Source organism: Herpailurus yagouaroundi, unplaced genomic scaffold (genome assembly GCF_014898765.1).
Source record: "Herpailurus yagouaroundi ecotype Mexico unplaced genomic scaffold, PumYag 410, whole genome shotgun sequence".
Lineage (NCBI taxonomy): Eukaryota > Metazoa > Chordata > Mammalia > Carnivora > Felidae > Herpailurus > Herpailurus yagouaroundi.
The window spans coordinates 1,893,921-1,905,827 of record NW_024412627.1 but is presented as its reverse complement, the minus strand read 5'-3'; the positions used below and the strand labels follow the sequence as shown (position 1 = coordinate 1,905,827).

Below are 11,907 nucleotides of genomic sequence, written 5' to 3'. Positions count from 1 at the left end.
TGTGTGTGTGTGTGTGTGTGTGTGTGTGTGTGTGTGTGTGTGTGTGTTAATGATGCACTTCCTTGGTTAGAAAACCAAACCACTGAAAAAGTATACAGCAAAAAGCCTCCTGGCTCTGCTCCCATCTGCCTCACTCCCACCCTTATGTATCCATTTATAGAATCATCTACACCTTCTTCTGTTCCCTTGACAGCATAGCTTGGAGTCTTTCCTCATTAGCCCCTCCAGTGTTTCGTCGCTCAAGATAATCGGTTAACTCAGGTCCTGAGCCTGTGTTCGTTCACATGACTTTAGTGGTCGCAAACGCCGTGCTCGTATCTGATGGCAGCTCTTAAATTGTGTGTTGGCAGGGGCTGTGCGAAAGGACATTTAAGCGGCTGTACCAGTACATGCTGAATGCTGGCCTCGCGAAGGTGGTGTCTCTCCCCTTACAAGAGATTCACCCTGAATGTGGACCTTGTAAGACAAAGAAAGGTAAAGAGTCTCAGCCTCTGTTCTGTTGGCTGCGCAGACGGCTTTCTCTTCTCCCCTCCAAGCTCCAGCCTTTCTGTGTCACTACGTTTGGCCTTGCGGTGGGAGGACTTCACGTATTTGGTCGAGTCTTCATTCCTCAGTGCCTGACTTAGGATCTCCCGTAGCAAAAGTGCTCAGGAAATGTTTGCTGGATGAAAGCAACCCTAAGGGCCCACACCCATCCCTGTGTCGGTGTCCCTCCAACATCTCTGCTCCGTGGCGTCCAAAAACAAGTTCGTGTTTTCCTTCTTACGCTAAGCCACTGTTCATTCCAGCATTTGGAAGTTCCTCAGCTGTGTTGCATGATCTCATTCTGTAGCCCTTGTGAGGTAGGTGGTAGGGTCACCTTTTAGGTGTAAGAAAATAAAACTTAAGAGGTGCTAGTAACTTACAAAAGGTTGAGCAATCATAGGTGACAGATGTGGGATTTTAGCCTTCCAAGAGAATTAAACTAAGGACAAGAGACTATAAAACTTTAAAAACCTTCCTTAGTGCTTTATTTTTCTCTAGCCTTGATTTTTACACCATGCTGTTCCTGACCAACCGAAGTCATTTAAAGAGCCGAGGGTCAGAGCTTTCAGTGAAAGATGATAGATGGAGTATACGCATGTATCTGCACTCTCCCCAAACTCCTCCCTAGTGACAACAAGGGATAGAAAAGGAATAAACCAGCAGGTACAAAGAGGCTAGGGCAGGAATGACAGCACAGAGTCAACAGTATTCTGGTGCTCGAGGCAGATGAACACGTGGTAACAGACTGAGCGGCCTGGGGAACCTGAATGCCTGTGTATGGCAAGAGCCAAGGATTGATGCCTCCGCACCCGAAATTAACTAAAAATGTGGAGATCCCAGGTACCCTTGAGCACAAGTTTGGATGGTGCCAGAGACGAGGGGGTTGGTTGGCAGCGTGTGCAAGAAGCCGCCGCTTCCCCAGGTCCCCTCCCTTACTTTGCATGGCCGGGGTAGAAGTCCTTTCCCACACAAGTCTGGGCTTATCTCAGGATAAGATGCATGAGAGCGTCTCTGGGCTCGCAGACCCAGCCGGGGACAGGGTGCCGTGCTGGCAATGGGACACAAAAAGGTGAGGGTCCCCTCACTGCGGTCCCCCCATGTGGCTCCTGAACATTGGCGGCCAGACTTACCGTCCCCTAGGCCAGAGGCTGGAGGCTGCTTTCCTGCAGAGACCGACCTGTCCGAGAAACGTCCTCCAGATGCTGAAATCTAGGGGTATCCCAGCAACACAGCGGGCCCCTGCCCGCTCACCGTTCCTGGAACCCCACACCATGACAGCCTCTCCCCTGCTCCTCCTCACCCTGCACGACATCCAGAACACAGGCTCCAGGCAGCAACTGAATACTTCCCTGAACATCTGAGAACTCTAACAGGAATGTAAGAGAGACAAGTGGGGGAACTAGGAACAAAGTGAGGAGCAGAGGAAAGCCTGGAAGGACTTGCAGAGAGGAGACGTCGCATCCGTGAAAACACAGCGAGAAGCTGTAAAGGGGGGACGGACGGAAGATAAAAAAGAGCTGTTGGAAATAGAAGAAATCCGCTTATCGCAATGAAAGAGTTAGCGGGAGGGAAGGTGGTAAGATAAAGTTGAGAAGGATCTCAGAAACTCAAAAGAGGCGGGAAGTAGAGCTCAGTTGAAAACAAGATGCTAAGCCTCGAAGGTCCGACAGCCCACACGATGGGCTCACAGTGGGGGAGACGGAATGTGGGCAGGGGAGGAGAGGGGAGGAGGTGATGAGAAATGACACAAGGGATTCTCCTAGATCTGCAGCACGGAGGTTCTAGAGCAAGAGACCTATCAGGTGCCTAGCATGAAGAACATAACAGAAACCCACACCAACACCCACCATCCCGGAACTTGAGAAACCCAGAGCCAAAGAGCCTCCAGAGAGGAGACGTCAGACTTCCCGGGAGTCACCGAAGCTGGGCGGCCTTGGAGCAGTGCTTTCCTTCTGAAGGGAATGGACTTTCAGTCTGGAGTTCCTTTATTCAGCTTTTGCATCGATGCGCTGTGAAAATCAGGAATCTGAAACCGCTCGTCTCCCATGTTCCCTTTCAGGAAGCTGCAGGAGGATGCCCACCGTCAAACAGCAGACTGAAACAAGAGGCGGGGAAAATGGGGTCCAGGGAGTGAGGAGACCAGGAGAAACATGGGAAGGTGGTGAAGGGAAGTCACCATGACCGGCACGAGGGCAGCCCGTCCACAGGGGAGCAGGAGAAGGGGGCTCCAGGAGGGACGGAAGTCCACGCAAAAGATCAGTTGCCCAGTGGGTGTGAATGTGTTTAGAGAAGGTTGTATGTCGGCAGAGAGTCTGCGTGTGAATTAGTGACAGGTACACAGAAAACCAAGCCAGTGGGAAAAAATGAAGTTATTAATTCCAGGAAAACCAAAAGGTGTATGAGAAAAAAAGGTTGGGGCCTGTAAGCTTGACTTTGTGGGCAACCTATCAGTCACTGCCCACCCTAACTGGCTCCCTGTATCTCCCCATCTCAGATGGGGAGAGGAGATGGGAACACACCGATATTATCATCCAACAGGTGAATAAACCAGGGAAGGAGCCCCCAGGGGCGTAGGGGAAGCTCCTAGAGGGCACCTCCCCTTTGAGTCCTTTCAGTGCCGAGTACACACGTGACTGGTTGGATGCCTGGCATCCCTCTTCTCGGGAACGGGTGGGCGGCATTGGCCTTTTCAGGAGGAAGAACACTGGGAAGTACTGCTGGGTCCTGTGGCAGGGACAAAAGTCCCAGGCTTAAGTGCATTTGACTCAAAGTGGGATTATCTGAATGCTTAAAATAGTCATTGCCTGTGGGTCTGTTTATCTTTTTTTTTTTTTTTTTTTAATTTTAGAGTGTAAGCGGGGGAGGGAGCAGAGGAAGAGAATCTTTTTTTTTTTTTAATGTTTATTTATTTTGAGAGAAGGAGCGTGCACACACACATATACACATGTGGGGGAGGGGCAGAGAGGAAGAGAGAGAATCCCATGCAGGCTCCATGCTGTCAGCACAGAGCCCAACATGGGGCTCGATCTCACAAACCACAAGATCATGACCTGAGCCAAAATCAAGAGCCTGACGCTTAACCGACTAAGCCACTCAGGTGCACCCCCTCTTTTTAATTTGAGAGAGAAACTGCATGCGAGTCGGGGGGAAAGGAGTAGAGGGAGAAAGGATCTTATTAAGCAGGCTCCAGGCTCAGCATGGAGCCTGACTCAGGGCTCAATCCCATGACTCTGGGATCATGACCTGAGCCTAAATCAAGAGTCAGATGCTCAACTGACTAAGCCACCCAGGCGCCCCAAGAGAGAGAGAATCTTTTTTTTTTTTTTAATTAATTTATTTTAATTTTGAGAAAGAGAGAACACGAATAGGGGAGGGGCAGAGAGACAGAGAGAATCTGGAGCAGGCTCATTGCCTTCAGCACTGAGCCTGATGTGGGGCTCGAACTCACAAACCATGAGATCATGACCTGAGCTGAAATCAAGAGTCAGATGCTCAACCAGCTGAGCCACCTAGGCGCCCCGAGAGAAAGAGAATCTTGAGCAGGCTCCATACTCAGCATGGAGCCCAACTCAGGGCCGAATCCCATGACCCTGGGATTATGATCTGAGCCAAAATCAAGGCTCAGACACTCAATGACTCAGCCATCTAAGCGCCCTTAATCATCTTTATTTCCTGATTCCTTGCAAAGAAGACATTAAAAATAAACAGACTGGATTGATTATATTTTTAAAGTAGAGAAACTAAGAAGGAAATGCCCTTAAATAACCTTTCTTGCTGGGCGGGCAGCCATGGAGCAAAGCTTCTCCCAGGCTTGAGGTCCCTGGAAATTCAAGCCAGCCGCTTGCAAGTGAGACACCTGAGTGAACTTTGATGTAAGACAGCCCTGGGGCAGAATTCTTATTTTGTCACTTCCTGTTGGGGTGACTCTCAGCAAATTTTGACCTCTCTGTACCTCAGTTTCCTCAGCAGGGTTTTCTGGAGATAATAATACAACTTTCTAGAGTGTCATGGGGCTGCCAGAAAACCGTGCACACACAGCGGGGGCCACAGAATGGTAACGGCCACATGTAGCAATGTATTTTGCTTGGCTCACGGCATGTGTTTTCATTGGGTAGGTTACCGGTCTTTTAAAAATCAGAAATTGCACCTAAAAAGTCAGCCTTTCAACTTGCCTGCAAAAATGAAATTAGGCAACGTGAAACTGCATTTCTTTAATAGTAAAGGGTCAGGCCCCATTCCCCAAGGACACCCCGCTTCCTGCTATGTAGCCCATAGCCAGCTTCACTCCGGTATGTCATCGACCTGACCCTGGATGGTGTGTCTGTGGTCGGGGTTTTCTTGAGGCCTGGTGCTGGGACTAGAAGCTTCCGAGACTGGGTACTGATGGTAATGATGGCTTTGGCTCCTTCTGCAGGGTTAAGTGGGCAGGCACCTAAGACAATGACGATTGGAAATTTTAGATTGTCACCCACAAGCACGGTGAGCCCATTCTGACTGTCCAGGGGGCTCATCTCTCCCCGGTGGGCTTGTCACCCACCTTCTGCTGCTCAGGCTTATCGACTGGGTTCCCCTGACTTCCTCTGTCACACTGTGATTTGGTTGTTTGTGTGACTTTTTTCCAAACTAAGTAGCTTCTTGAGAGCAGCCACCACACTCCTCACATCCCTTCTATCCTTGAGACCCGTGCAGGGTCTGCTTGGAACAGAGTAGGGCTAAGCAGATGCTTAGCAAATTTAATTTAATTAGGTACCACTTCAGTTACTTTCCTTGGGCAGGAGACAAGGGATGAAGGCACAGTTTTAGTCTTTTTTGCCTTGTGCGTCATCCCACTTTGCAGAATTAATATAAACCTTCCCTCTAAGGCATTAGGGAGCAGACAAGACTTAATAAGTAAAGATGATGGATTACTTTGTGTAAATTTACAGGTGTGCTTGGATATATACGAGTTGTTTCTAAAAGCTGTAAATAGTTTGGATTTCACATACTTCAAATACATTACAGTAAGCTGCAGTGATCTGCTTTGCCGAAAGGCGGGGTGGGTGGGGGGAGTCTGGGTAATGAAAACAGTCACCCTGAACTGATCTGTTTTGCAAATTTGGATTATAGTCTTCAAGAGTGGACTAGTCAGACTGTATTTATTCAGTTGGGCTGAGAACAAAAGGGAAGAGAAAGAGAAGTTAATGGCATGATCCTTCATAAAATAATGGCAACTGGAAGCAGTTGACAGAAATCGTGCCGCCCCCCCCCCCCCCCCCCCGGCTAATGATGGAGGCAGTCAGTCAGCGGGTTTTCCAGGTTGGGTGACGAGGCGGGTCCAGCATTGAAGAGGATGGGGGAGGGGCCCTAGCATCTGTATCACCCTGTTCGTGATGTAGCCTCTTCCCATAGCTATTAACCCAGGGCCCTTAAAAAATAAGGAACAAGTTCACCAAGACAGCAGGACACGAGATCAATATACAAAAATCAGTTGTATTTCCGTTCATTGATAACAGGCAACCCAAAAATGAAATCAAGAAAACAGTTCTCCCATCAGCATCAAAAAGAATAAAATACTTGGGAATACATTCAAGCAAAACAAGCGTAAAAATATATACTCTGAGAATGACAAAACATTGTTGACCGAAATTTCAGATCTAAGCAAGAGGGAAAACTTCCCTTGTTCACGGATCTGGAGAGGTAGCCTAGTTCAGATGGCTGCACTCCCCGAATTAGCAGAACCCCAGCTGACCTATGTGTAAACATTGCCAAGCTAATCCAAAGTTCATCTGGAATTGCAAGGTGCCCGGAAAGTTAATCCTGGGAAACAAGAATCAAACACTGTGGGAAGACTCACACTTCCCAATTTCAAAACCACTACAAAGCAGCAATAATCAAGCCAACACGGTACCGGCACAAAGGTAGAGACCACGGAGTAGAGCCGACAGTCCGGAGGTACACCTACACATCGATGGTCGGCTGATGTTCAACAAGGACTGCAAAACCATTCGATGGAGAAAGAAGCCATTCACAAGAGGCCATTACAGCGTGATTCCATTTTGATGAAAATTCAGGATAAGGAATCCGGAAAGAGATTAGTAAGTGCTTAGGGCTACGGGGTGGCCACACAGGGGTGCCAGCGGCTGCAAGGTTTGAGGCAGTGAGGATGTTCTAAAACGGCCTGGTGACAGGTTGACAGGTGCACGTACCTGGGAATACACTACATCACCACCGACTTGTACGCTTCGCACGGTGAATGGAGTGGAATAGGAATTGTAGCTCAATAAAGCTGTTAAAAATTAAAGTAAAACCAGCAAACACTTGTAACAGGGTACAGCAAACTTAAGATCATTCAAATGGCACAAGGCGACATTTAAAAAGTTCTAGTAGGATTCAAGTATACGAGCTAAGAAAAAAGAGAAATGAGCCATATCAAGAAGGATTAACACACAATAAAATAAAGGTTTAAAAGAGTTTTGGAACCAGGAGAGTAGAATTAAAAAGAACGAAGATCAGAAACACAGAAAGGATAAAAGGTGAGCATAAACATGAAAAGAATAGAAGAAGGTTGTCAGGGCCGAGTTTAAAGCCTAGCAAATTAGTGGTGCTGGGGGAAAACCAGTTAAATCGGTTAAAAATAGCAAGATCTCTTTAAGTTAAAAGTGACAAAGTTGATCCAAGGATGCTAGCTAAAAAATGAAGGGTAATTACTCTCAGTAATATTTCTGATAAATGAAAGAAACAGACACTTTATGGCAAAAGCGATTAAAGGCAAGAACCTCAAAGAGTAGAAGGAGTAAAACACCCCAGTGGCATAATTCCAGGCCGCGTTCCTGCTGTCCAGGAGGGAACTTGTACTGAAGCCTGCTGACCATGAGGGAATATTCCGTCAACCTCCCTGAGCAGGAAAACGTGCCTGTCCAGGCTGTGCTAGGGGAGGGGGAGGCTGGTGGCAAGTGGAAGGGGAGTGGGGCAGGGGGAGAATTCTGGAGAATCGGACTGGGGCAGATGGCAGTCGATGTGCCAGAGATGTGGGGAGGGCCTGGCCAGGTTCTTTGGGCTTGCAAGAGCCCAGGGGCCAGTGCAAGGACTTGTGAGCTCGTGACTGGCCGCACGGGTGACCAGCTGGCCACAGGTGGGCGAGGGGCCAGTAAAGTGACTGAGATGTATCTGCTGAGCACCTGGCTCAGAGCCCTCAAGAAAAGTGCACGGTTTACCCCAGCCCTTTCCATCTGTGGGTCTGTAAGAACTCTGGGGGCCTGACCGAGTCCATCACTAACTCAGCCCAAGGGCTTGGGAGGTGGCCCCTACCCTGGGTATGTAATGGTGGCTCTGGAACTCTCTCAACCGAGGACATTTCTACAGCGTCCTGAAGTTCGCGAGCCCTCTGTATGCATGTATGTGATTGTCCGTGCCCTTGTTACCTTGTGCAGTTAGCAAGGGAAACCTTAGATCCTGTGGGCTTATCTTAGGGCGTGAAAAAGAAGGTACCAGGGGAGATTCTGCCGTTTTTGTAATCCCATCCTGTTAGTCTTGGAGCCAGGAGGGAGATGGGAAAGCCATCCAGATGACAGGTCGGGCTCTATGCCAAGTGTTCGTGCTGTGTTCTGATCCTTTTGGCCACCCCATCGTGCGGGTACCCTCTTCTTTTTCTTCCCTTCACTGATCAGAAAACCAGAGCGCAGATCCCTTGCCTCAGGTCCTAGAGCTAGGTTCTGTGGGGGGTTGAGCACAGAAGGTGCGAGTCTGTAACCAGGGCCCTGTGCTGCCCCCCTGACAGATGACAGGGGTGACCGCATGGGCAGTGGAAGCTGGCAGGCAGGGGCGGGGCTGAAGGTGGGGCCAGCCGAGGACAGCTGTCCCAGAGGCAGGAGAGTCGGGAGATGTGGACTACCCCTGCGGACCATCTTCTCTCCTCTCCAGTCCGTCTTCCACATCCACCGTGGCAATAACTTCGAGTCATGCCTACGGAATAAAAGCAAATATGCATAGAAAGTGAACACTACAATATCCATCGCTTGGCCTGGAAGCCTTTGGCAGTTGGTCTTCCCCTTCAGTCCCGCCCTCCCACCACCCCTGCCCGCCTCGGTGCCTCTGCCTGTGCCTTCCTCCCGCCTCGGCAACTGCGTATCCTCTAGCGTCCCACTTTGGGGCCACCCTCGGTACCTCCTCCCCCCACGCCACCTGGCCCCACATGCCTCCCCACTCCCCCGCATTGTGCATGTGGGTGGTAGAGCCCTGCCTCATAGCTTCTTTCTCTGTAGTCACTGAGCACTTAGCGTGTTTAGGGGTGAAGCTGAACACCTTACCTGCATTTACTCCTGTAGTCCTTCTCAGCAGGTTAGTCTAGACATGCCGTTAGAAGTGTGCCCGTTTTATAGATGAGGAGCCGGAGGCTCAGAGAGGTTAGCAGATTGCCCAGGGAGAATCAGTAAGAACTGAAATCCGGGCTTGTGTTGAAACCTCAGCAGACGGCCCACCTGCACTCTCCAGCCTCTGTCTCAGATGCCACCCTCTGCAGGGCAGGAACCCTGCCGTCTTCGTCCTCATGTGTTCTGGGCCCAACGCACAGCAGGTGCCTGAAATTGAATTCGAGCCCCCAGGCAATCTCCTGGTATTTTCGGCCCGGGTGATGGGCTATGACCCTTGGTCCTCAGAAGCTGTGTTTTCCTAAGGTTGCTGTAGCGATAATAGTAATAAAAGCGGGAGCAAGTGCCGCCTACTTGTGTGCCCGGCGCGGTCCTGGGGAGGAAGATCCTGTTCCTGTCCCCATTTACTAGTGAACGGCCCGAGGCACAGACTGGTCTTCTCCCTTCACCATGGTTGTCCAGCTGGTGAGTGGCAGAGGCAGGTTCTCACCAGAGGGAGACTCCAGAGCCCGTGTTTCTAACCCATCCCATCACCCTGGCGTGTGGGCAGCAGCACCCCCCTCCGCCACTGAGTGCAGTCCTGGACTCCTTGTGTCCCCTGGGCGTGCTTCTCATTTCAGTGTCTGGACTACCTGAATGACTCCCAAGCACTGACCAGCCTAGGCCCGTCCAGGGGTGCGTGCGTGTGCGTGCGTGCGTGGGGGGTGAGACAGGAGCAAAGCACTGAATTTGCATACCTCCCCCTGGCTTACTGTCCCTTCACTGGTGACTCTTCCAGAGCACGTCTGTCCTGGTGCTCATTCGTTCCCATCTTGCTCTTGCTTTCTCCCGGGTTAACCACTTGGGGAGCAGCGCTCTGCCCCGTGGCCAGGTGAGATCTTCCCTGGGGGTGTGAGAAACACAGGCTGTTGGTTCCACTTCGTAGCAGCTTGGGGTTTTCCTTTACAGTGAGCGGTGTTTTCTGATAGAAATTGGAAGTTCTAGCCCAGCCAGGTTGCCTAGTGTGGAAAAAAGGCCACTTTCTAGATCCAAGACGTCCAATTGGGTCCCTTGACCCCTCTGAGCCTCAGTTTCCTTTTTCATGGAATGGTAGTGGTTACTTGCAGAATCCACACGACGATTCAGATAGCATCTGAAACCACCTCCCGCAGTGCCTGGTGCATCCCGGATGCTCAGTAAGGATTCCTCCCTCCCGCCTTCTTTTCTGGGTCTTCAGAATGTCTAAGTGAAGCCATTCTTTCTTCATGCCAAGGCAAGCCCATCTGGGTCTTTGACACAAAAGAACGGTGTGATTGGTTTGTGTTGAACTGCTGACATTGGTGCACACTGTGTCTTTAAGATGCCTGAAACTCCTCATGCTTGACTACGTGTGCAGTGATCTGGCTGGCTCGCTCTCTCCTGCCTTCCGTTCCCGGGAAGTAAGCCCCGCACCCAGGGATCGGCGGTTGCCATTAACAGACCCGTGACTTCTCCGCTAGAGTGTTTAGTCACTGAGGCGGCCGCTCAGATGGCGTGACGGGTGCTACTCACGCTGTGTGCGTGTGCTGACCGGGGTCTCACTCTGGCCCCTTCTGCTGTGGCTTTTGCTGACTTACGGTCTGGAACAGGCTCCTGAGAATTTGCCTTAAAAATAGGCAAATGTGAGCTGAAGGGACTTCAATACTAAAAATTGACATTTTGAGGCTGTTTAAACTCCAGAGCTATGGGAAAGGCGTATGAGGCTGCTGCAGTCACGAGCCACAGACCACACCGTGTGGCATCCTTCACCTGCCTTATCTCTTGCAATTCTCCCCACCGCCCCCTGAGGCTAGACGTTCTCCTTAGCCTTAGTTTACAGGCAAGTCCGTTGAAGCTGAGGGAAGTCACCCAGTTTGCTCAGGTTTGCACACCGGCTCTGGAAGAAGAGTCCACATTCTTTTCTTTTTTTTCCTTTTTAATGTTTATTGATTTCTGAGAGAGAGACAGAGTGCAAGTGGGGAAGGGTCAGGGAGAGAGGGAGACACGGAATCGGAAGCAGGCTCCAGGCTCTGAGCTATCAGCACAGAGCCCGACACGGGGCTTGAACTCGTGAACTGCGAGATCGGGACCTGAGCCAAAGTTGGACGCTCAAACAACTGAGCCACCCAGGCGCGCCAAGAGTCCAGATCCTTAACCACCATGCACGCTACCTGTCTAACACGAAATTTTCCAAAGTAAGGGTGCATTTGACACAGCATGGGGAAATGGACGTGTTTCTGTGATCAGTGTTTTGAGAAAGACCAGAGACAGCTTGGGGTTTGCTTGTCTGATGGCTCCAGAAGAAAGTCAGTGCAGTTGGGCTTCATGGCAGAGAAAGGAGCTGTGCTTTGTGGGTTAGGTAGAGCTGCAGACCCCGTGGGCCGAAACATCACCAGCAGCCGTATGCACGTGTCACGCCTGGCCTTCCAGAAGCACGCTGGGCCCCGTCTGAGATGCCCGAGCCGCCCCACCACTCAGGGTGTGCCAGAGACTCTCCCTGTATCATGGGGCTCACGGGGACCGGCAGCCTCGGCTTGTCGTGAATTCGTAACAGCTGTGACACAGGACTGGCCCTCAGCACGGGCTGGCTGGCCATAGGGTTGACTGCTGTGTTCCAGCCTCTGCACAGACGTCCTCCCCAGTCATCCTTACACCAACACATGACGTACAGAACGCCAGCCTCTCATTTTGCTGAGCTTCACACGAAGAGCTACACTAAGTCCTTCCTCCCGAGTCGCGGACACGGGAGGTTGTAGGGCCGAGACGGGCCCACGGCTGCCCAACCCAGGAGCCCAGGTTCGCCCCGAGGCTCCTCTGAAGGTCCGGCCGCCCTGGCTGGCAGCGGAGACATCAGCGGGGCCGTTTGGACCAGGCCATGACAGGACAGACATCGAGTGGTATAGAAGCAGAGGTGAGCACAGGTGGCGACTTGATGCCGTGAGGAGCAGAGGCTGGGAAGGCTGAGCGGGGTTTTCCCTCTTCACCCTTCACCCTTGGAGAGCTGTCCTTCGTGTTGTTGTTTTAAAAAAAAAAAAAAAAA

General features: G+C 50.9%; 1 protein-coding gene across 1 annotated transcript in view; it reads left to right on the top strand.

Moving 5' to 3' along the window:
- The window catches only part of GTF3C1 (general transcription factor IIIC subunit 1), a 63,522-nt gene that overhangs the window by 17,065 nt on the left and 34,550 nt on the right, over nucleotides 1-11,907 (top strand). Inside the window, exon 6 of the mRNA XM_040463686.1 lies at nucleotides 351-474. Within this exon, the coding sequence (XP_040319620.1) occupies nucleotides 351-474 (124 nt within the window). The remainder of the gene's footprint in view (nucleotides 1-350; nucleotides 475-11,907) is intronic.